We start from the raw sequence: 26,406 nt of genomic DNA on the forward strand, positions 1-26,406 counted from the left end.
AAAATTTAATATTTTTCTTCAGCCCCTAAACAATTAATCAATTAAAAGTGAGCGTTGTGTTCTGGTAGTTAAAACGTTCGACCTTATGAAGAGATGTCTGCTACCGCAACTTGTCCTATACGTGTAGGTTATAGTTCATATAATGGAAAAATAACCAAATTTAATACAAGCGAGCGAAGCGAAGCGCCGTATTAAGTTTGTTTATTTTTCCATTATATGAACTATGACCGACTTATAGTTAACCCCGCCCACTATCATTCCTGTGCCTTCAATTAAAGTCATGTGATCGGGGGAAAATCACGCCATCCGTATACAGCGCGCCAATTGGTTGAACGGTAACTTGGATAAGTCGTTATCGATTCAAAATGACGTAACTACCGCTTGATAAAGCAGAAGTGACGTCATTTTGAATCGACACTTCTGTCGTTCCAGACAGTAGGCTGGGCTTGCTATTTGGCGCGCGCCATGTCTGCTGACCTAGTTATAATACGAACTTATTTGTGCAGAAGTGTTCTTATATGGAACATATTCGAGCAGAAATTTGAAAAATCTCTGGACGGTGATTGGCTCAGAAACTAGGGTGAACTATAAATGAAAGTTGTAAATTACTGGTATGTGGCTATTTCTTGTTGCCGACTTAGGTCATGTTCTAAGTTAACTCACCACCGTGATATGATTGAAATACTTCGAAAAAGGGCATAAAATCAAGAAACAAACAATCAACTCTATTGTATATACATGTATACTTGAAGCTTATTTCCTCCATTAACAAACATATCATGGAAACTATCATATCCAAATAGAAGATGACTTACTATAATATACTTAAACATATCGGAAATCACTTTAATAACTACATAACTTGTGCATACTCGCATCATATAGGTTATACACTTCATCAAAATATCTTTCCAAAGTAACTAACACACTAAATCATATTCTGTTGCCACTCAACTGAACCAGCTCGGGAGTTGAAGTAGTGTTTAATGTAGTTCCTCTGACTGACCCCAGCGGATGTCACCACATTTCTTCCATGGGTCCGATCACCATCAGCCAACTGTCTTCCTTGGCGCCATTCACCAGGTACTAATTGGTTATGCTCGTCCTCTTGGTCGACGGCCAGTCTTGCAATGGCAGGGTACCGTATGCTGATAAGGTTATGCAGTGTGACACATGCAAGAATAATCAAGTCAACGGTTTCGGGCATCTGGTTCAAGCAGCCAAGTAGGCACTGAAACCGCATAGCGAGAAGACCGAAGGCGTTTTCTACCACTCGTCTAGCCCTGGACAACCTAAAATGAAAGGATGGTGATGGTTTATAAGAACAAATTTCTGATTAAATGCATAGCTATTTTGCCAATAGTAATTCAAAAGATTGTCTAACCTGTAATTGAATATGCGCTCCTCGTTGGTCAAGTTGCGTCTGGAGTATGGCTTCATCATCCAAGTTCTCAACGGGAAGGCGTCATCTCCAATGAGGAAGTATGGGGTGTTCATGTCATCGCCAGGCAGTGGATCAGGGTCAGGCAAACCAAGGTTGTTTTCTTCTAGCATGGTTCTGAGTTCAGTGTTATTGAATAGCTGGGCATCGGATGCACTGCCATTAGCACCAACGCTTACCCAGATGAATTTGTAGTTTGCGTCTACGAGTGCGAGTAGTATTATGGAAAAGAAGCCTTTATAGTTATAGAACAGAGATCCAGAGTTCTTCGGGTTCTTTATCCTCACGTGCTTACCATCAAGAGCCCCGCAGACATGAGGAAAATTCCACTTGGTTCGGAAGTCATCTGCAATCTGCTGCCATTGTTCAGCAGTGACGACGTCTGGCAAAACCTCTTCAGAGTACTCCTGTATTATAGCATCCAAAACTTCAGGGACGAATTTACTTATTGTGTTACTTCCCACTCGGAATGAGTACATCAAGTCTGAATACGAGGCTCCAGTTGCGAGATGACGAAGAGTGACCGCCAACTTCAATCCAGGCTCCAGGGCTTCCCTGAAATAGAGATTGAACAATGATAAGTAATAACTAGCCTGCTATTATACAACGTATTAAAATTTCTTAAATATTAGTGACAATTGCACAGAGCTGTTGATGTCAATTGGTTGGAAAAGTAACTAGATGACTAATTATTTCAGAAATACGTGAAAATGATGGGGATCAAACCCATGATTTACCTGAAGTTGGTGTTCTTTTTCTGAATTCTGGGTGATATGCGATCAACAAGCTCCCCAAACATATCAGCGTCTACCCTTAGGAAATTTTTGTATCCTTTTGGGTCTTCCCTGTTTAGCTCCTGTAGCAGTTGCTCATAATGCCCATACAGGGGTCGTCGTGCAAGCCACTGCTTCATCCATATTTTCCTGCGCATTTGTCGCCTACGTCTATGCCTACGACCCTCAGCCTCTTCCTCTTGTTCCAACTCTAGCACTGCAATGGCCCTGTCTCTCTGGAGCTCTAACCATCTGGCCCACATCTGCAACTGCTCAATCTCCATAAATATGTATACTATGCTGGACACAACATATACCATGAAGTTTCAGGATGAAGTGATAATGATCAACACTGTTTGAAGTTTTTATTCTAAAAGTTTTGGTACACGACTGTTCACGACCTTCTACGACTCGAGTACGACTATGACGATCGGGTCGGGGAAAGATCTGACACCGATCGAGCAGAGATCCAGTAGGTCGAGTTGAGATCGTGTAGGGATCGTGTAAAGGTCGGGATGATCGAGCGGAAATCGGAAAGGTGGTCGGGTTGACGTCGTGAAGGAGTCGTGAATAATCGTGTGGAAATCGTGTGTGATCGACAAGAGGTCGAGAAGAAGTCGTGTATTCGCCTTTAGTCGAGCATGGTCGGGCCTGATCGGGGAATTTGGGTGATCGGGATGATCGAGTTGATCTGATCGGCAGTGGGAACCCACCTTTAACTAGGCATCTGATCAATTTCCGAGCTGTTTGGTGCTTAGATTGTTCTTATTCTACTAAATAAAGTGAAATAAATATATAAAATCTGAGCAGACGACAAAGCAGAGTCACTGAAAGAGACTTCTGTGGAGGAAAGGTTTTACTGTCTCAATAATTGATTTTTGTTAAGTGTTCCATTTTTACATTACACAGGTGACGGAAGTGATTTCTACAACTACTCACACCCACGAGAAAGACGACTCAGCAATTGGAGCAACAAAGGCCCGCCTTCAGATGTCTATCATTGACACTCACTTAATAGTACTCGAGTACATACATGTAGACGATTTAGGCAACCGGATGTTTAGCACAACTTTCAGAACAATGTGATATGTCTGGACTCAAGTCATCTAGGTACTACATTGTATAAAGATTTGCCTGATTGTTACATAATCGTCCACTTTTCCTTGACTTTTGAACTAAGAGCCTTCTGTCAACCATCTCAATTCCAGTCTCATACATATCTGTACTTCCACAACAGAAGTTCAATGTTTTACGTGCAGACAGCAATGCTACATGTATACTTGCTTGACCTTAGCTGTTCTTTGCCTTGATGTTCCTGTTCTGACTGGAAAAAAACAACATCTGCCCTGCAAACACATGCTTTGCATTGTGCTCAAGGTGCCTGGTAGTGGATGGGAACGTGAAGAGTTCAAGAACTCACCAAACTTGAATATTGATAGGGATTTGTTCTCCCCTGTTAACAAGAAAGAAATTGCAGGATGGTTTGATTGACTCATGTTGATTTGATTCTCCAGCTACTGCTAATCGTCAGAAGCATAAAGTGACAGTAGATGTCGGCTCAAGGTGTAAAATGCTTGCATCTTCTTTGAAAAGTATGCTCTACTTAGTTCAAACGGCTTCTGATTATGAGTCCATATACACAGACTTGATGTTTCTTCATTCCAAATAAGGGTTTTGGTCCAAAAGAAATCTGGACTTTTGAGAATACCACATCGACTTGGTTGAAAAAATAACACATGCAAGCATGGGTTTCTTAAGGCTAGGAGAAAGTACAGAAAACAGAAAATATGCAGGATGGTTTGATTGACGCATGTTGATTTGTTTCTCCAGCTACCCCTAAAGCCACAACATGTCCGAAGCATAAAGTGACAGTAGATGTCGGCTCAAGGTGTAAAATGCTTGCATCTTCTTTGGAAAGTATGCTCTACTTAGTTCAAATGACATCTGATTCTGAGTCCATACACACAGACTTGATGTTCCTTCATTCCAAAGTAAGGGCTTTGGTCCAAAAGGAATCCGGACTCTTGAGAAGACCACCTTGACTTGGTAGAAAAAATAACATAACATCCAAGCATGGGCTTCTCAAGCCTAGGAAAAAGTACAGAAGAACACGTCTAAAAAAACGGCTTGTGCTGGCAAGAACTTCTGCAGACAGTTCCAGTGATATGCCAACCATTATTGAGTCAGAAACTAAACAAGGTATATTTCAGCTTATTTTTTAGCATGCTTATATTAGGTATCACAGAAAATGAGGCTCTTGGCAATACTGCAATTTTGCAAAATTGAAATCCATTAAAATGTTGTTGTTGTTGTTTTTTTATTTTCAGTGAATATACACATGTATAATTATATAGTTTGTAGTTAGTTATATATATTTGAGGAAACACACATCACAGGCTCTGTGATGAACAACCTTGTCAACCTGCGCCTAAAGCCAACTACCACTACCACTTTGAAAACAATTTAGTTGTTTAAACATTTGCAATGTGATTTTTATGTATTAATATAATTTCAATGATTACAAAGTGATTTAATTCATTAGGTAAAAATGTTCCTTTCTGTGCAACTACTCACACCCACGAGAAAGACGACTCAGCAATTGGAGCAACAAAGGCCCGCCTTCAGATGTCTATCATTGACACTCACTTAAAAGTACTCGAGTACATACATGTAGACGATTTAGGCAACCGGATGTTTAGCACAACTTTCAGAACAATGTGATATGTCTGGACTCAAGTCATCTAGGTACTACATTGTACAAAGATTTGCCTGATTGTTACATAATCGTCCACTTTTCCTTGACTTTTGAACAAAGAGCCTTCTGTCAACCATCTCAATTCCAGTCTCATACATATCTGTACTTCCACAACAGAAGTTCAATGTTTTAAGTGCAGACAGCAATGCTACATACTTGCTTGACATTAGCTGTTCTTTGCCTTGATGTTCCTGTTCTGACTGAAAAAAAAAACAACATCTGCCCTGCAAACACATGCTTTGCATTGTGCTCAAGGTGCCTGGTAGTGGATGGGAACGTGAAGAGTTCAAGAACTCACCAAACTTGAATATTGATAGGGATTTGTTCTCCCCTGTTAACAAGAAAAAAATTGCAGGATGGTTTGATTGACTCATGTTGATTTGATTCTCCAGCTACTGCTAATCGTCAGAAGCATAAAGTGACAGTAGATGTCGGCTCAAGGTGTAAAATGCTTGCATCTTCTTTGAAAAGTATGCTCTACTTAGTTCAAACGGCTTCTGATTATGAGTCCATTATACACAGACTTGATGTTTCTTCATTCCAAATAAGGGTTTTGGTCCAAAAGAAATCTGGACTTTTGAGAATACCACATCGACTTGGTTGAAAAAATAACACATGCAAGCATGGGTTTCTTAAGGCTAGGAGAAAGTACAGAAAACAGAAAATATGCAGGATGGTTTGATTGACGCATGTTGATTTGTTTCTCCAGCTACCCCTAAAGCCACAACATGTCCGAAGCATAAAGTGACAGTAGATGTCGGCTCAAGGTGTAAAATGCTTGCATCTTCTTTGGAAAGTATGCTCTACTTAGTTCAAATGACATCTGATTCTGAGTCCATACACACAGACTTGATGTTCCTTCATTCCAAAGTAAGGGCTTTGGTCCAAAAGGAATCCGGACTCTTGAGAAGACCACCTTGACTTGGTAGAAAAAATAACATAACATCCAAGCATGGGCTTCTCAAGCCTAGGAAAAAGTACAGAAGAACACGTCTAAAAAAACGGCTTGTGCTGGCAAGAACTTCTGCAGACAGTTCCAGTGATATGCCAACCATTATTGAGTCAGAAACTAAACAAGGTATATTTCAGCTTATTTTTTAGCATGCTTATATTAGGTATCACAGAAAATGAGGCTCTTGGCAATACTGCAATTTTGCAAAATTGAAATCCATTAAAATGTTGTTGTTGTTGTTTTTTTATTTTCAGTGAATATACACATGTATAATTATATAGTTTGTAGTTAGTTAGTTATATTTGAGGAAACACACATCACAGGCTCTGTGATGAACAACCTTGTCAGGTATACAGGTTACGGAAAAATTATAGTGGCTGGGTTATCAGAGATGATTAAACACTACCACTTTGAAAACAATTTAGTTGTTTAAACATTTGCAATGTGATTTTTATGTATTAATATAATTTCAATGATTACAAAGTGATTTAATTCATTAGGTAAAAATGTTCCTTTCTGTGCAGGTGTAGAAGAACGCCCAGGGACGAGAAGTAGCACAGATAATTGTTTAAGGACAAGGTCTGAACGCTCCCGTGGCAACCACTGCTGCCAGCATGTCTACAGTTGCCCCCCATGGGTACTGCAGCAGCTCCAAGGATTGGTACGCCGGTGGCGGACACTGCCGCCCCCTTTACTTGTAAGAAAGAGTAAGCAACACTTATGCAATAATAATAGACATGTTCAAGTTAATGAGCAGGCAACTTTATGTTTGACAATACTGAACAATTGGCCAGCTGTATATGAGAACTGATTATGAGAACTGCTCATTTTATAAGCAAACATTACAAGTTATTCCTAGATTATAAACATACTTGTGAACTGGGCAAAATGAAAGGGTAAGATGAAGGGGGCTCCAATAACGATGATATGGAGAATTTTGCGTCTGCCATTGATGGACTTCATTTTCTATGCCGAGAATAACTTGTTCAAAAACATATTACTTTTGTATTCTTTCAAACATGCACAGAATGGTGTCTATAAACAAAAATATTTTATGCAAAATTAAAAGTTATATGGTGTTTAAGTTTGACAGAAATTGGTGTCAGGCTAGTGGATTCAAATCACTACTGCCTTCCCCCATCAAATCCACAGCAATGAACAAAACTCCAAAAAGCGAATATGTAGACTTTCCATAGTTGTTTTACAAGGACCACAATGATGGGACAACTACTATTAAGAAAACCAACAATATTAAAATTACTTCAATTAAAAAACATCCGCTAAACAAACCACAGAAATAAACCAAAGGGACATGACATTCCAGATATACTCCGATGTATACGCTGTCAAATACCCTGCACAAGCTCTTCAACTCTTTTGCTCCATCACAATAATAAAGTCAATTGCAAACATGTATGATGAAAAGTAATAAAGTAAAGCAAGTTACTTATCAAGACTGACTCTCCCTACTTGTACCCTAATCCTGGATCAAGAAACAACTCACACGCCTTCGTTGGAGATGTTGCACGGGAAGTGGCCAGGATTAGAAGAGTTCCCGTTGGCAGGATTTGGGCGTTGACCTGTTGATATGCATGAAACCTCTATTCCTTGTAGAGGACAGGGATAAACCAAGCCTGTGAACAGTGCTGGCATCCCTCAACTAAACTCCATAGTTATTGCCATTAAAACCACTGTGCAATATTTGACTTTTAAATACATGTATGTGAAAATACTACCAGCGCGTCATAAAAATTTGTAGTCATAAATCTTAACAAATTATAATTTAAAAGGGGTAATAACGTGGAAATAAAGAGTGTTATTTCTTTAGAAATGTTACGACTATTATCACATTTATATGCTTATAAATGCATTCAATAACATTAATTAACACTAACAAGCACAGACAGAACTTGCATTGGCACACTTCAGCCGAACCTAATTCCAGACAGACAAAATCAAACCATGTTTTGCACTTCTGAGCTGAGAAACCTGATCTTACGAGGACCTAGCAAGGTCAGGGTTCATACAGCAAGTCAGGCTTAAAAGTCAAGGAGTTTTCAAGGACTAATAATTGATTTTCAAGGACTATCTTTACTCGTTATCAGTTACATAAACGACAAATGTTTAAAAGTTTTGGAACAAAATATAAAATTTCCACTTTTATTTCAATGTTTTAGAACATACAATTTCACCCAAATTGTCTATAATTGCTTCAACTTTTCATTCAATTCTAAAGAAAGGCTATCTCTAATTGTCTTTTTTTTCTTTCGCTCTTCTCCTATTACAATTTGCTTCCGTTAACAACTTTAAGTTGCCTTTATTTTCGGCTTTTTCAAACAGACAATCAGCATTTTTTTCCCAAATGATCTATGTCATATGCAATTGTCACTTTTTTCTTCTTTATTTTTTAAATTTCCTCCAATATATTTTTCCTCTTGCCTGAATTTCAGTGTTCTTTTTTTCTCACTTATATTTTCATTAGATTTGTAGCTGCAATGAGTCACAACTGTTTGCAATGTCCACAAAATCTCGCTTTTCAATATGGTGTTTTTGTTCAAATAGCTTTTCAAATTATTATTATTGTTATTGGTCAATTGCTGTGTTGGTGGTGGTGGTATAGAGGGAAAAATGTTTGTAGAACCAGTAGAACTATCACTTTTCTTAGTGGTAAACATGTCCAGAGTACAAGTTGACGGCAACATATTCCGTTTATGTTTGTCTGATTTCGCGTGGCTTTTGATCGCCCATAGAACTTATATCAATGACTTTGGAGCAAAGTTTGCACATTGCCTTGTGCTTGTTGTCCTGCTTTACCAACCAAGGGTATGAAATAAACCATTTCTTATTGAAGACGCACGCCATCTTGGAAACCAAAACGGAAACGGTTTTGTATAATATTTTATATTGTGAAAATAGCAATGCAGGCAAAACCCCTTACACTATCCGTACCGATACACTGTCGTAAATTCTCTTTCTTTAAGCGAGACCCAAACTAAATCGAACTATTTATGTAAAGTTTCTACTTTCTGTCTTTCTTACTACGAACATAAAATACGCAGACAAACTGATTTTTAAACTTGAAAGGAAATTTAAGGACCATTTCTTACTTTTTAAGCAGTTTTCAAGGCAACAATAAAAATCAAGTAGTTTCAAGGAGTTTTTTCTAATTTAAGGACTTTTCATCTAGCAGCCCAAAATTCAAGCACTTTTCAAGTCTGTGCGAACCCTGAAGGTATTGGACAGTGTTTTTTACAATAAAACAAACACTGATACTGCTCATTGCAGATTTTTGGGCAGTGTTTCAAAACAGAAAAAGGGCATCACCACAGAAGTTGTTTAACGGCGTGAAAAAACTCTTTGTACCCACCATGTAAAAGTGTCAAAGTGAATTGCAAATATATTACACTCAGCTCTTGGGATACATAACCAAATCCTAGAGAGGCTCATCTCTCAAAACCCTATGGAAATGAGCCCTGCTCAAACCAGAAGTCCTCAAGACTACCCAAACTATATAAAAAAAATATCTTAATATGCCATAGTATATAATAGCAATGCGACATATTTATAATATAAATTACCAGTAGCTCTAGCAGCATGTGGTTAGGGTGATTGGAGAATAAGTTGTATTAGGAATGTGTTGTGGGTTGTTGTTTTTTTGTTGTTTTTTTTGGGAGGAGGGGGGGCGACAAATGGCACCCAAATTATTTTTTGATGTGTGGTGGGGTGATTGATTCTTTTTAATTACGGGCCATTGGGTTAGACAAATATTCGAAATTATGGGTAGTGGTCTTTTGAAGAACTTTGTTATGGGTGGTGGGTTGATTTCTTATTTATAATAAGGCAGGGGGTGGTTGAAAACATTTACCCAAGAAAAGTTTACTCTACAAAACAAGAAAAAAATGGGGTAGTGGGGCTAGCAAAAAAATTAGGATTATATGGACAATTGAACGAAATATGCATGGACCGAAATGACAGCTGATTTGTCACTGACATTGGATGCCGTTGAGGCAGTTTTAAGATTATGACCATTCAAAGTGTGAGGATTGAGTGTGTTATGACCATGGCCTTTGACTCTATGACTTCAAAATCAATAGGAGTCATCAGCTGGTCACCAAAAACCTAAATGTCAAGATTGGGGGCCATGGGTGTAGGCATTGTCAAGTTATCACACAGATAAGCTTTTTTTGTTCAAGGTCACTGTGACCTTGAATTTTGACCCAATGACTCCTAAACTCATAAGGGGTCATCTACAGGTTGGATGCAACCCTAAGTCAAGTTTGAGGGCCATGGGTGCAGGCATTGTTGAATTATCACTCAAACAACATTTTACCATCACTGTGACATTGACCTTTGACCCGATGACTCCTAAAATCAATAAGGGTCATCTACTGGTCAGGCCCAACTTCCATGTCTAGTTTGATGATCATAGATTCAGGCAATGTTGAGATAAGATTTGTTAAATTCTTTGTGTTAAAGATTATTTTGACCTTTGGCCCGATGACCCCCAAAATAATTAATGGTCATTTACTGGTCAGGTCCAACCTTCATATCAAGTTTGAGAACCATAGGCCCAGGAATTGTCGAGTTTGCTTTCAAGGTTACTGTGACCTTGACCTTTGACCCCTTAAATCAATAGGGGCCGTCTACTGGTCAGGCCCAACCTCCAATTCAGGTTTGAGGGCAATGAGTACAGACATTGTCGCGTTATCACTTTGACAACCTTTTACCATTCAAGGTCACTGTGACCTTGACCTTTGGCCCAATGACCCCCAAAAACAAAAGGGGTCATCTACTGGTCAGGCCCAACTTCCATATCAAGTTTTATTACCATAGGTGTAGGCATTGTTGAGTTATCACTCAGACAAGCTTTAAAATTCTTTTACCATTAAAGGTCACTGTGACCTTGACCTTTGACCCAATGAGCCCTTAAATCAATAGGGTTCATCTACTGGTCAGGCCCAACCTTCATCTAAAGTTGGATGACCATACATCCAGGAATTGTTGAGTTATCACTCGGACAAGCTTTGGTCTACTGACGGACCGACCGACATTTGCAAAGCAATATACCCCTCTTCTTCGAAGGGGGGAGGGGGGATAAATATTAGTGATGTGTTTTTTTCTTAAAAAGTGTCTTTCAGCCCGCTCCCCACCCCTTTCCCATGCAATTATTTATTCTGGAACTGCCGTTAGTGCCATGTTCATATCTCATGTTAACGAGACAATGTGACCAAAGGTGGTGGGACAAACGGATAAAGCGGTGACTAAATGCTTCCTGATTTTTTACAGGGAGCATTAAAAACATGCTACTCGAAACATAAAGTTAAAATAACACTCATCTGTATCCCATGGTCATGGAGCTACCAAACCTTCAAAATGAGATGACATCAAACTTGTGGGTCCTAGAATGTTGTAGCTCAGGTTGCTTGTTGCCAGTGCTGGATACACATCAAGATATGATGTTCCAACCTGTAGAAATAATACAAACCCAATAAATAATGCAATTATTAATGATTTAATGCCAATGGTATGAGCAATATATATAAATGATAATTGTCTGTTTCAGTGAAAGATCACAATATCTTTTAACGTGAGCTTCCAAAGCTATATTTTTCCTTTTATTATATGCCTGAAATGGATACAAAATGTCATTTAATTTTATTTTTCTCCAAAAAGCATGCCAAATTGTTTGCAAACATAACATCATTTCATAAATGAAGCTGTTAAGATTCTCTCCCAAGCCTGTGCACACTAGAGTTTATTTTTTTAATTGAGAGAAGATTAAAATTTCAAAACAGTGAAAAATATTAATTTATTTCACTGTTTGAAACATGAACAGTTTAAATCTGAAGTATACCATAATTAAACTGGATAATAAAATTGTATTAATAATCAAACAAAATGTTGAATACAAATCTCAAGTTTATAAATAATTCAATTGTTTATTGTAGCATTGTAAATGGAATGCATTGAATGTTAATATCATAAATGTTGCACATGATTGTATACAATAGATTTAATACACATTATAATAACTTGCAATAAACATGTGATATGTTCCAAAATTAATGTGTTTTAATTATGCTTCACACTCAAATAACAAGAGCTGTCACAGTATGTGACGAATGCCCCCGAATGTGACATTGACCTACGAACAAGGTCAGTACATGAAAAGTTTATCTTGCCTTTACGTGTCAAATACATATGGCAAGTTATTTTAAATTGCCTCTGAACATAAAAAAATACCACCCATACTTGACAACCTACACTGTTATGTCCTTATATTCAGAATTCCCTTGTGAATAAACACTTAGTGTATCTTTCACCTTAGAGGTAGGGACATGGGTCTTGCACACAACACGTTGTCTTCGTATGTGGAACACATGTAGCAAGTGATTTTAAAATCTGTCCATACAAGGGAAAGGAACAGCCCTGACACAACAACCTATACTCTATGTCCTTATATGCAGCACTCCATTGTGAATAAACACTAAGTGTGACCTTGACCTTTGAGGAAGGGACACGGGTCTTGCACGCGACACGTCGTCTTGGTATGTGGAACACATGTGTCAAGTTTTTTTAAAATCTGTCCATACAAGGGAAAGTTACAGCCCGGACACGACAACCTATACTCTGTCCTTATATGCAGCACTCCATTGTGAATAAACACTATGTGTGACCTTGACCTTTGAGGCAGGGACACGTCTTGCACACGAAACGTCGTCTTGGTATTTGGAACACATGTGGCAAGTTATTTTAAAATCTGTCCATACAAGAGAAAGTTACAGCCAGGACACGACAACCTATACTCTATGTCCTTATATGCAGCACTCCATTGTGAATAAACACTAAGTGTGACCTTGACCTTTGAGGTAGGGACACGGGTCTTGCAGGCCACACGTCGTCTTGGTATGTGGAACACATGTGGCAAGTTATTTCAAAATCTGTCCATACAAGGGAAAGTTACAGCCCGGACACGACAACCTATACTCTATGTCCTTATATGCAGCACTCCATTGTAAATAAACTCTAAGTGTGACCTTTACCTTTGAGGTAGGGACACAGGTTTTGCACGCAACACGTCGTCTTGGTATGTGGAACACATTTGGCAAGTTATTTTAAAATCTGTCCATACAAGGGAAAGTTACAGCCCGGACACGACAACCTATACTCTATGTCCTTATATGCAGCACTCCATTGTGAATAAACACTATGTGTGACCTTGACCTTTGAGGCAGGGACACGTCTTGCACACGACACGTCGTCTTGGTATTTGGAACACATGTGGCAAGTTATTTTAAAATCTGTCCATACAAGAGAAAGTTACAGCCAGGACACGACAACCTATACTCTATGTCCTTATATGCAGCACTCCATTGTGAATAAACACTAAGTGTGACCTTGACCTTTGAGGTAGGGACACAGGTCTTGCAGGCGACACGTCGTCTTGGTATGTGGAACACATGTGGCAAGTTATTTTACAAAATCTGTCCATACAAGGGAAAGTTACAGCCCGGACACGACAACCTATACTCTATGTCCTTATATGCAGCACTCCATTGTAAATAAACTCTAAGTGTGACCTTTACCTTTGAGGTAGGGACACGGGTTTTGCACGCGACACGTCGTCTTGGTATGTGGAACACATTTGGCAAGTTATTTTAAAATCTGTCCATACAAGGGAAAGTTACAGCCCGGACACGACAACCTATACTCTATGTCCTTATATGGCCTAAAAAAAAAATACATTTGGTTCGGGTTACCCGACCCTACCTACGGAATAGGCGCCGACCCTACCGTTTTTATAGTCAGTTTGAAAAAAAAAATGAAAAACTAAAAAAAAAAAAAAAAAAATTCGTTTTTTTTTTTAATTATTTTTTAATATTAAGTTTAAACCTTAAATGCTTGTACAGAAGATAGCTTTAACACCATTCTCCAATGATGAAAATTATATTCTTATATTAAACCTAATAAAAAAAAAAAATAAAAAAAAATATAAAGCCTGCCTACCCTACCTATTTTTTTTAAGGATGTAACCCTAACCAAACAATTTTTTTTTTAGGCCTATGCAGCACTCCATTGTAAATAAACACTAAGTGTGACCTTTACCTTTGAGGTAGGGACACGGGTCTTGCACGCGACACGTCGTCTTGGTATGTGGAACACATGTGGCAAGTTATTTTAAAATCTGTCCATACAAGAGAAAGTTACAGCCCGGACACGACAACCTATACTCTATGTCCTTATATGCAGCACTCCATTGTGAATAAACACTAAGTGTGACCTTGACCTTTGAGGTAGGGACACAGGTCTTGCACGCGACACGTCGTCTTGGTATGTGGAACACATGTGGCAAGTTATTTTAAAATCTGTCCATACAAGGGAAAGTTACAGCCCGGACACGACAACCTATACTCTATGTCCTTATATGCAGCACTCCATTGTAAATAAACTCCAAGTGTGACCTTTACCTTTGAGGTAGGGACATGGGTTTTGCACGCGACACGTCGTCTTGGTATGTGGAACACATTTGGCAAGTTATTTTAAAATCTGTCCATACAAGGGAAAGTTACAGCCCGGACACCACAACCTATACTCTATGTCCTTATATGGCCTAAAAAAAAAATACATTTGGTTCGGGTTACCCGACCCTACCTACGGAATAGGCGCCGACCCTACCGTTTTTATAGTCAGTTTGAAAAAAAAAATGAAAAACTAAAAAAAAAAAAAAAAAAAATTCTTTTTTTTTTTAATTATTTTTTAATATTAAGTTTAAACCTTAAATGCTTGTACAGAAGATAGCTTTAACACCATTCTCCAATGATGAAAATTATATTCTTATATTAAACCTAATAAAAAAAATAAATAAAAAAAAATAAAAAGCCTACCTACCCTACCTATTTTTTTTAAGGATGTAACCCTAACCAAACAATTTTTTTTTTTAGGCCTATGCAGCACTCCATTGTAAATAAACACTAAGTGTGACCTTGACCTTTGAGGTAGGGACACGGGTCTTGCACGCGACACATCGTCTTGGTATGTGGAACAGATGTGGCAAGTTATTTTAAAATCTGTCCATACAAGAGAAAGTTACAGCCCGGACACGACAACCTATACTCTATGTCCTTATATGCAGCACTCCATTGTGAATAAACACTAAGTGTGACCATGACCTTTGAGGTAGGGACACGGGTCTTGCACGCGACACGTCGTCTTGGTATGTGGAACACATGTGGCAAGTTATTTTAAAATCAGTCCATACAAGGGAAAGTTACAGCCCGGACACGACAACCTGTACTCTATGTCCTTATATGCAGCACTTCATTGTGAATAAACACTAAGTGTGACCTTGACCTTTGAGGTAGGGACATGGGTCTTGCACGGGACACGTCGTCTTGGTATGTGGTACACATGTGGCAAGTTATTTTAAAATCTGTCCATACAAGAGAAAGTTACAGCCCGGACACGACAACCTATACTCTATGTCCTTATATGCAGCACTCCATTGTGAATAAACACTAAGTGTGACCTTGACCTTTGAGGTAGGGACACGAGTCTTACACGCCACACGTCGTCTTGGTATGTGGAACACATGTGGCAAGTTATTTTAAAATCTGCCCATACAAGGGAAAGTTACAGAGCCGGCCGGACGGACGGACGGACGGACGGACGGACAGTGCGATTTTAATATGCCCACCTTCGGGGGCATAAAAAAGTCCTGTGTTTGAGTCCTGTTTTAGCTTTTCAAAGCACTATTATAATTATCAATTAATAAAAAATCCATTTAATCAACTTGCACAACTTTCTGACTTCTGCAACAGACAATTGTAGTGTGACCAGTCCAATATTTATAATCTAAACCATATGCACCAGATTTTTGACACCCTGATTCCACATGGACTCCCCTGTGTCTCGTTGTCATGGAAATAGTGATCTGAATTATGGGGTTGAATAAGTAAGCCACATTTAAAAGTTGCCATCTTCAAAATAGTGTGTGACTGTGACTTTTTTATGGGTATATTCACTATAGGGGACTCACCAGATGGACACTTGTCATAATCCTGTTGGGGTTGTGAATTGTCATTGAAATTAAATGTCCCTTTTATGCAAAGATTGTAGTGTACTGTTGAGTAAATTCTTTCAAAAGACAAATTCTTTACTGAAGAATACCAAGTTTTGAATGATAGTATTTATTACCCTAATGTTCAACTTCAAATGAAATAAATTGACAATTTGTCACATTATTTTGTTTTTCGGTGTTTCATGTTAATTTAATACATAAGGCCCAAGTTCTTATAACTCCTTCAGCACTCAATAAATTTTTTTTTAATCTAGGCAAATTACATACATATTATCATAACAAAGCATTCTCAATTTAGTTCTTTTATTAAAAAGGTGAACAATTCTTGAAAATCGTTTATATTGCACTAAATATGATGAGCTTAATCCTTGGGTTATGGGAGAAATTGGCCTTGAATTCAAAACAAACATTTATTATGGGGAACAGAAACTTTATTATAGCTATTTGTTTTTGGAAATTATTTTTTTTAAAGCAGAAAATTTAATCATGATGCAATTTTATAACATGCTTTTCATATTTAAACAGATTTTCTATAAAGATGTTATTAACAAAAGACAATAAATAACAAGCTGTTTTTTGAAAATGAATCAAGTACAATATAATGGCAATATACTTCATTGATGAAAGGTTTGGTTTTAATCCTCCTTACCATTTATTTACAACAAGAGCCGTCGTAAGACAGCGCGCTCGACTACGCCGCTTTGACTTAGAATACAGTAACGTATAAAAATACCAAGTTTGGTCTCTTTATGTCAAACCTAACTAAAATTATTTGATACATAAGGTGACTTTGATGCTGCCCTCCCACCAGCCCGCCCAAACAATGATGCAAGTCATTCAAATAACTTGATTTCCCATTATGAAAATGTAGTTAAGAATATACAAATATGTCTTTCAAAGGAAATTAAAAAAAAAATAAAATAAAAAAATTCAAGGTCCATAATTTGTATTTAGGCTTAAAACAGAGTTATGTTTCTTGTTGTAAGATGGTCGTAAATAATTTTGAATTTTATTAAGTGCATTAAATGAACGGTATAGAAGTTTTTTTTATTAAAATCCCAACTTGCCCTTAACTTTTACTTGCCTAAAACTTTAACCTAAGTCAATCAGGGGCCATAACTTGTATTAAGGATATGGAGTTATGTAACCTCATTGGGTGATGGTCCTGAACAATTGTGTGAAGTATTAAGTCAATTGAACGAAGGGTATAGAAGTTATTAAACAATATCCCAACCTGCCCTAAAACTTTAACCTAAGTTCCATAGTCAATCAGGGGCCATAATTTGTATAAAAGATAATATAGAGTTATCTAACCTCATTATGTGATGGCTCTGAACATCTGTGTGAAGAATTAAGTCAATTGATTGAATGGTATTGGAGTTTTAAGTGAAAATCCCAACTTGCCCTAAAACTTTAACCTAAGTCAATCAGGGGCCATAACTTGTATTTAGGATAATATGGAGTTATGTAACCTCATTGTGGGATGGTCCTGAACAACTGTGTGAAGTACTAAGTCAATTGAACAAAGGATATAGAAGTTATTAATAAATATTCCAACTTGCCCTAAAACTTTAACCCAAGTTCCATATAGTCAATCAGGGGCCATAATCTGTGTAAAGAATAATATGGAGTTATCTAACCTCATCATGTGATGGCCCTGAACAACTGTGTGAAGTATTAAGTCAATTGAATGTAGGGTATTGGACTTATTAGTGAAAATCCCAACTTGCCCTAAAACTTTAACCGGACGCCGACGCTGGGGCGAGTAGTATAGCCCACCTATTCTTCGAATAGTCGAGCTAAAAATTTACAATAATAATTTATTATGTTTGAGCAAATTCTTCTTTTTATCTTTTAAGTTAACATCAGAAGAATGCTGTATAATTTAAATATTATTTGAGGACCAATTAGTCCATGTACCAATATCAATTATTTCCCTTGATTTAGAATCAACTCTATGAAGATTAAAACTAATCTCTCTCCCTCTTTTGTCATTGCGTCATGTTAAAAAAGTGACTAGATGTTTCAAGCTTGACACTGTGGAGTGTTTGTACACATTTCATATTAAAAAGGTCATAATTGAAAAAAACTAGAAATGTGTCCATAGGACACGGATGCCCCCACTTCGATTTTTTGTCACAGAAAATAAGCCATAATGATTATTCAGGATAATCTGCACATATAGGATAAGTTGAGTTGAGTTGGGTTTTACGGCATCGCAAGACTGTATAGGTTATATGGCGCCATTCAGGCAGGAAAAAACTTGTTGGATCCACATTGGACACATACTTTTCAAGAATTAGATTGGAAACATATATTTTTGAAGTATTTTTGGCAAAAAAGGGCCGTAACTCCTAAATGACTAAAGCGATTTCCATGACTATCGAACTTGATCAAGATATTATGGTCACAAACATGTGTTTAAAGTTTGGTGAGGATTGGACAAACAGTTTTCAAGAATTAGATTGGAAACATATATTTTTTAAGTATTTTTGGCAAAAAAGGGCCATAACTCCTAAATGACTAAAGCGATTTCCATGACTATCGAACTTGATCAAGATATTATGGTCACAAACATGTGTTTAAAGTTTGGTGAGGATTGGACAAACAGTTTTCAAGAATTAGATTGGAAACATATATTTTTGAAGTATTTTTGGCAAAAAAGGGCCGTAACTCCTAAATGACTAAAGCGATTTCCATGACTATCGAACTTGATCAAGATATTATGGTCACAAACATGTGTTTAAAGTTTGGTGAGGATTGGACAAACGGTTTTCAAGAATAAGATCGGAAACAATCTTCGGGACGTACGTACGTACAGACAGACAGACGTACTTACGGACAAGGGCAACCCTATATGCCGCCACTTTGTGGGGGCATAATCAGCTAGAAGTAGACTTACATGTAAGATATGAGCCTGTTTTTTGTAACATGAGTCCAAGTTTCATATGGCTACCTTGACTCGTGTTTAAAAGGTGTCTTCAATCCTCATGTGGCTTTCCCATTTTGAGACGTTTACGCATGTAAATTTCCCAATTTGTAGAATTTCACACGTTTAAATTTCCCAAAATAAAAAGGCTAGGCCTCTTCACAATTTTTGTTGAAAAAGCCCTGATTACTGAGATTGCCTAATATTTTCCAATAGAGCTCAAATATTTCTGTCCAGAACCGTTGTCCAATTGCTTGAGATGTACCAAATCAGAATAGGGCTCTCCCAAGGGGGCGAAGTGGTCGCCTAAAATTTCCAGACTTTGCCTATTTGTAACATCAAAGTGATATTGACTCTGCCGAAGATTTTAAGCACAATGTAAATCTGTCAATTGGCGAGTATTTGGCAATTGTTCCGCTGTCAAAACATCGCAATTAGCTATTTATAATCAGTAATCTCTTTATCCAATAATTGTATCATCCAATTATCAAAACATCGCCAGTAGGCTGAACGTCAAGCAATCAGAATGTACACTGAGAAAACCCTGATCAAATGATTTACGTTTGTTCAAATGCGATAGAAAAGGAGACATAATTATGAACAAGACGCCAATGCGGCAATGCCGCATAATAAAGTCAGATTTTTTATTTGATGATGCAACTTTGCAAACCTAGGATTTGAGCTAGTGACCTAGTATTTTTAACCAAAAAGACCCATATTTATACTTATCGGAGATATCGTTCATACAAATAACCTGATCAACAGAAACTATTCCATTTGTGTGATGAAAACTGAACATTTTATAAATACATAAGCTTTTTCAATAAGATCTGTCCCAGAGACCTAGTTTTTGACCCTAGATGACATACTTTATCTAAGATTTCATGTACACAAATATTTTTAAAGTTAATTTAAATTTAAAAAAAAATAAAAATATGGGTATATATGAAATTCATGATTGGGATGTGTGTTTATAAAATAGCAATTGAATTTAGTTGTTGACTGATATCGATAGGTTTGGTAAGCATAGAATTTTTTTTATGACATCGGGACAATATTTCCTAAGATTTGACCTAGTGACCTAGTTTTTGATCTGAGCTGACCCATATTCACAAATGTTTAAGACAACATGAAGACAAAAATTCTGACCAAGGTTCATAAAAATTTAACAAAAATTAATGAATTTTATGACCGTGGAATTCTTTCTCCTAAGATTTGACCTTGTGACCTAGATTTTGACTGGGGATGACCCATATTAGAGAACTTTAAAGATATTATGCAGACTAATATTCTGACCAAGTTTCATAAAGATTTGCCAAAATTTGTTGAATGTATGATGTGGAAAGATTTTTCTAAGATTTGACCTAGTGACCTATATTTGACCCAAGATGACCGATATTAAAATATATGAATATATAATGCAGACAAGCATTCTGACCATGTTTCATCAAGATTTGATAAAAATTGTTGAATTTTTACCGTGAAATATTTCTTCTGGACGTTCATTGGGACTTTTTGACTAGCCACTGGGGACGTTTTGACCAAAATGGGGACTTTATGACCATAGGGCATCCTGGGGACGTTTGGACTGTAAATCCAACATGTGACAGATTGAAACAGATTTTATTTTTTTGTTTTTTCAAAGATGAACAATTGCTTTAAATGTCACACACAAACATTTATCTTTCATTATCACTTATTTATAAGTTAAATGTAAATAATCCTTAGGCAGTCGAAAACAGGTTGTTCCAGGATATAATAAAGTTTCAAAAAATGTATACTCAATGTATCATCTATCGGTGTATACCATCTATCGATGTAATCCGAAACATGCCGAATAACGATCACGTGAACGGGTACCTGCACTTTGGATTGTTTATATTCATTGGAGAGAACTGTCAGCTACAAACATTTGAAGATCATGTTGTTTCTACGCTAAGATCCCCCAGAAATTAAAATATATACGTAATTACCTTTTTTCTATATTCTACCTCAACTTTCTAACTGTAAGCCATTGCTTTTGCTAGAATCTCGCAAAACCCAGATAAGATTTTCCCGATTTCATCTATTTATAAATGCTGATGATGTCACTGACAGGTGCTATGTAACAATGTGCATATTCGCAGTCACGTTACCTCCATGTTTGGTATTGTTATCTAGTGAAAATGTCATATACACCGATTGATTATACATACATCACATAACAAAATGGCCGACCCCTATGTCAACAAATAGGTCAGGTGTCGGACGTAGTCCAAATAATTGTACGTTGACAGATTTTTTTTTAGATTTTGATATGGCAAATCCTTCACGTACAAATTGTTTAGTATCAAAAGTGGGTAGTTGTTCCGATCAGGATTCCGGGTTAAAGCATATAGCGTCTATAAAATATCATAAATACAAGAAATATTACCAGATAATGTTATTTTATATTAGTTCCGTACACAAAAATTAAATATCCAACTTATAATAATGAGTTCGACTTTTTCTTCATTTCATTCTGTCAAAACATAACGATATATACATGAAGGTCACATGCAAGGCTTTAGGGCACAGTTTTAAATCGCTCGGAACATTTCGGCCATGGCCGAGTTGTTACAATTGTATAACAAGGTCTATCTCGAAGCTTTGTCAGAGAAGCCAAGTTATTACGATTGTATCGAGTTGTTCACCTTCGCATAAATGTTGTCTGTGTCAGTCAACTTTCGTTTTATTGGAAAGGTAAACAACTTGTTTTAATGCATTAAATGCTTGTTTAGTGCAAAATTACATTTCACTTACATGGTTAAATATGAATATAACTCTTTATGATCAATTTCAACCATAAAATACTTCACTTAAAACAATTTCAATATTTTTAAAACACCCCCGTTTTTTGCACATTCCCGTTTAGACGTTAGGGATTGGAAGAATCCCGTATAACACGTCTATTATTTTAGACTAGTGTCGGACACATACTATAGAAATACTTTTTATGGCCACATAATTTGAAAGGTAATTAAATCCTCAACATATATGTATTAAAAATTATACATTTATATATCAACTTCGATTTAACAGTAAGCAAAGGAAGTCTTAGTACGATAGATGATACACACAGGCTACAACTCCAATACTTTTCTATGGTTTAGTTAGTCATTCTAAAATGCCGTCCAGGCTTCTTTTTTTTAAGATGGTTAGCCTGGAATGTCATTCATAACAAAATTCGTAAACATGTAAAAACTGTCTATGAAATGAAATGGTCTTCATTTGTATTCTGTTGCTTAAGACTGCCAATAAATACATTAATTCTTATCAATAACCATATCCATTTTGCAAATTGACAAGCTATTTCTTCAAAAAAGTAATTTAAATACCTGATTTCAGTTGACAGGAGCTTTCTTACTGCCAAAAAGAAAAAAGGTTACACACAACTATACTTTAAGGTTTCAATCTGAAGTAGTATTTTTAGTATGGATTACCTTCCCCTAACACTATCATTATCAGTTACCACACTTTGTACTTAATGAATTTGAAAAACATTTATCGTCACATACAGGATTCAAGATGTATTTACAAACTATTCTATGGGCAATGTGGACAATGCATACTATTATACACATGTATTTAAAATAAGACTAAATATTAAAAAAAAAACATGTATATCAACGGCATTGTTACACTAAGTGAATCAAAATGTTTTATTGTGTAACCTATTAATCAAAATTTGACTTCAACACGACAATCCAAGTTTACAATTATCAGAGATTTTGCTGACTTATCAATTTATTATGTGTATATATTTAGTTTCGCTAGAACATATGTTTCATGATGATATTTATATTAACAAATACCTTATTCCTCACATCAGAAAACCTATACAAAACTCAACTAAAGGGAATCTTCAGGAAATTACTATTTTTAAAGGAATTGATAGAAATACATAATTACAGAACATTGTTGTTTGCTTTTTTTCCGACTAGAGTGCGTTTTATCGTCAAGCTTATAGGAAAACAACTAGAGTTAGAATTGTTGTGTGTGTTTTTAAAAGAACTATATTGGTAAACAGAAGTAACACTTATGTGTTTAAGGGGTTAAAACATGACAAAGCCGGGACTCTGCGTGAGAATTGGCCTTCATGCTCTTATAGAATATACCTCGGGTTGTTATGGGACACTTGTGCAATCTTCGCCGACTTTACATTTAAAATGTCATCTTATAGAAGGTCATATGCCCAGTTTGTGACATGAACGCGCCAGCGGTTCAAAGAGACGCTATAAAATTTAACAAAGCTTATAAAGGCAAACCGGTAATTTTACCCAGTATTCTAATTTCTGTCATACAAAGTAAAAGCCCACATATAGTATTTATAATGTATGGTCGTTTTTAGACGGGAGGCTAGGTGCGTGTGGGAAAGGGGAAAGAAATGTAGAAATGTTTTTATGTCAAAAGAAGGCAATCAAAAACCTCCAAATAATTGCCGAATTTCAAACCGTCATGGCAGGTTTTTGTCTACATACATACAAATGGTCGTTCACTCGGGAACACCAGAAAACTTACTCGCCTACTGGTAGGAAAAAGGTAGGGAGGAGAGAGCTCGTACAATCACCAGTTGGTACCTGAGGTTGCTCTTACCACAAGTTTGTTTCAAGTAGTACTTAAAAAAGTTTTTTTGTTGTGTGTCAGAATCTGGATGCTTTAAAGAAACCAAACAAAGGAATATTAAGCATACAAAAGTTCAAAGACATCAAAGTGAGCGCAAATGAGGGGTAAATTACAAGAATAGAAAATAATGATACGAACTGAAAAAAATGCCATGCATGCAAATGAAAATTCTTCCCATACTTTGCATGATAACATTCCACAAACTTAATGATATTGCTATTTGATTCATTTTGCAAAAACTAAATGTCCTTGTTCCAATATGCTAACAAAAGTAATAAATGTTTGTAAACACTTCATTCTTAATTTATTTTGAATAATTTACAGGTTTACAAGATGTTGCCTTAACAAAACTACTGCCAATGACACTACAGCTCGTACTAAGCTGTACTAAAGTAACTAATAGTCATGTGTAACCTTAAGCAGAGAAAAGAAAATGCATTTGGATATTCTCGGCTACATTCGTTAACAAAAACAATGGTGTTTGGTGAATTTTGATGGTGTTTGAAAATGTATGTTGTTTTAACAATTCGGAACGTGATTATTTTATAATATATAGTGCAATTGATGTAAAAAGGATTAGTTTTAACAGGTAAAATGTTCTTTTTTTGTTTTAATAGACTAAATTGGAATAATTTCAATAAATTTGCGACCAAATTCTGATCGGCATTTAGAACATGTTTACGAATTTTATTATGAATGACGTCCAGGCTAACCATCATTAAAAAAAAGGCCTGGACGGCATTTTTGAATGACTAATGGTTTAGTATGTTTTATCGGAAGTCATGTCTATTCAAAGTGTTTACATATATTTCGGGACGTTCGAACATAGGATGTTGTTGAAAATAAGTTATTTCAAGGATATGATAAATATCCTTGCTATATTGAAAATGCAAAAACCACGAAAATACGTGACAAAATACAAAATAGTCAAAGTGATACATAGCCTTCCAATAAAACCCATTTGAACAACCAAACATTAGCTTTTAAGAATGCATTAACATACCTATCACATAATCTGTATGTATATAAGTATTAAAACAGTAAATTCAAACCGATGTCTGTTTGAATTTACTCCTCAAACCCGTGAGAATCATGGATCGTCTAGCTTTCACAACGCCTTTTAATTACAGGTTACAGACCACTGATTTAAATAGCCGCAAATCCACGGTGGAGAACCCACATGACTTATTTGGTAAAGTACACGGCAACAAATGTCAACAAGTCTCGATTCAGGTAAGATTGTTAAAGATAACTTTCATAATATTTGGAGAATTTTTGTGAAATAAAGACCATAAACCCCGCATTTAAGAGCTCTATCCAAGGTAATAAAGAACTTTCTCTAATATTCTAAAGTTTTCCTGAAAATCTTGACCAACTGATTTCACAGAGTTGAAATCTAAGGCAAAGTACACGGCTTTTGACAAATCTATCGCTTTACTCCATGTTAGCCGTAAATAATTCAGACACAAATCTTATTTTAAGCAAATTTTATGTATTTTATAGTTTTCAGCGTGTATTGTTTAACTTCTAGTTATTTCAAAGGTAAAAATGAACTAAAACCAAATTGATAAAGTACACGGACATTTTAGGATGATAAAGTACACGGTCATTTTAGTTTATGCTTGAAAGTAGAGTGCGGTTTACAAACTAATAGGTATATAAGCATTTTCTATTCGTGAAGTCAGAATGTATAGTGTTTAGTTTTTATTTAAAAGTTGTATCAATAAATTTTGCATTATAACGAACACCTAAATAACTAAATATTTAGCAATCATATTTAATGAGGAGTTGAAAGATAGTCTATGGGATATTTTAAGAGAAAGTCTGCCATAATAAGTTCGATTACTTTTAAATATGTAGATCAATACAGAATCATACATACATTTCTTCAAAAATCAGATAGTTTTACTTATAAATTATAATCTGGACTGACGGCGAATAAAACATCTCTGTAGTTAGCGGCCTGTTATATAAAATAATAAAATAGGCACATCACAATTAGTTTATATATATTTCCACATTTAAAGCATATTGTTCATACCTTTCAGGTAACGCTGAATCTTTTATTTGGTTCAGTCTGAACAAATATTATCTGATCTAAATCAATAAAACTGCGGTCGTTCGAACAATACAGACATGAACTCATTGTAAAGATGGAGGCTCGGAGTTAGATGGGAAACAGCAAGGAGGAATGAGAGCAAACTATATTACCAACTTACAGGCTAGGACTAAGACTTGAACATCTAGATAAGAGCTGAGCATGGAACATTAGAATGTTCTAGACTAATGGCTGAAATGTGATTACAAAATAATTGTGTTTCAAAGCTTACTGAATTATATAAGATACATGCAGTTAAGAGTTTATAGGACATCAATGGGAAAATGACAACAATGCATCTCTAAACCTTGTGACAATGTTTTATGCTCAATCCGTTTTCATACTAATTTTACACAGCGACTTTTTCAGTACTGTAAACACAGTCAGACGAAGGCAAATCCTAACCTCTACACGAGGGGAGTCATAATAAAAGTATAACTGTTAGTATATTCTTATTTCTCTGCGAAAAAAAATAAAGCTAAAAACTAACCTGTGTCTGTGTAAACACTTTCCCACAAAAACGATGGCAATTGACCAGAATGCCTTCTATCGTGGTCTACTAGATGTTGTTGTTTTTTTTATTTTGAAATGCCATTCTGCATTCTTTGCATAAAGTCGGAGTCTTCATATTCTGAAATGAAACAAATGTCACAAAATCATAAGTCTATCAAATCAGCTAGCAATCGAAGACATTAAAAGTACAAGAACACTTTTCTTTCTCAAACTTGACAAAATG

The 26,406-nt window shown here is 36.3% G+C and overlaps 1 protein-coding gene across 1 annotated transcript; it reads right to left on the bottom strand.

Moving 5' to 3' along the window:
• Positions 1-196: 196 nt before the first annotated feature.
• LOC128238793 (putative nuclease HARBI1) lies at positions 197-24,656 on the bottom strand. The gene is made up of 4 exons (XM_052955044.1): positions 24,576-24,656; positions 2,179-11,387; positions 1,385-1,996; positions 197-1,292 (listed from the first exon to the last, which is right to left on the bottom strand). Exons 2-4 carry the CDS (start codon positions 2,532-2,534, stop codon positions 929-931), a joined length of 1,332 nt encoding a protein of 443 aa, XP_052811004.1. The 5' UTR covers positions 2,535-11,387; positions 24,576-24,656; the 3' UTR covers positions 197-928.
• Positions 24,657-26,406: the final 1,750 nt, after the last annotated feature.

Source organism: Mya arenaria, chromosome 6 (assembly GCF_026914265.1).
Source record: "Mya arenaria isolate MELC-2E11 chromosome 6, ASM2691426v1".
Classification (NCBI taxonomy): domain Eukaryota; kingdom Metazoa; phylum Mollusca; class Bivalvia; order Myida; family Myidae; genus Mya; species Mya arenaria.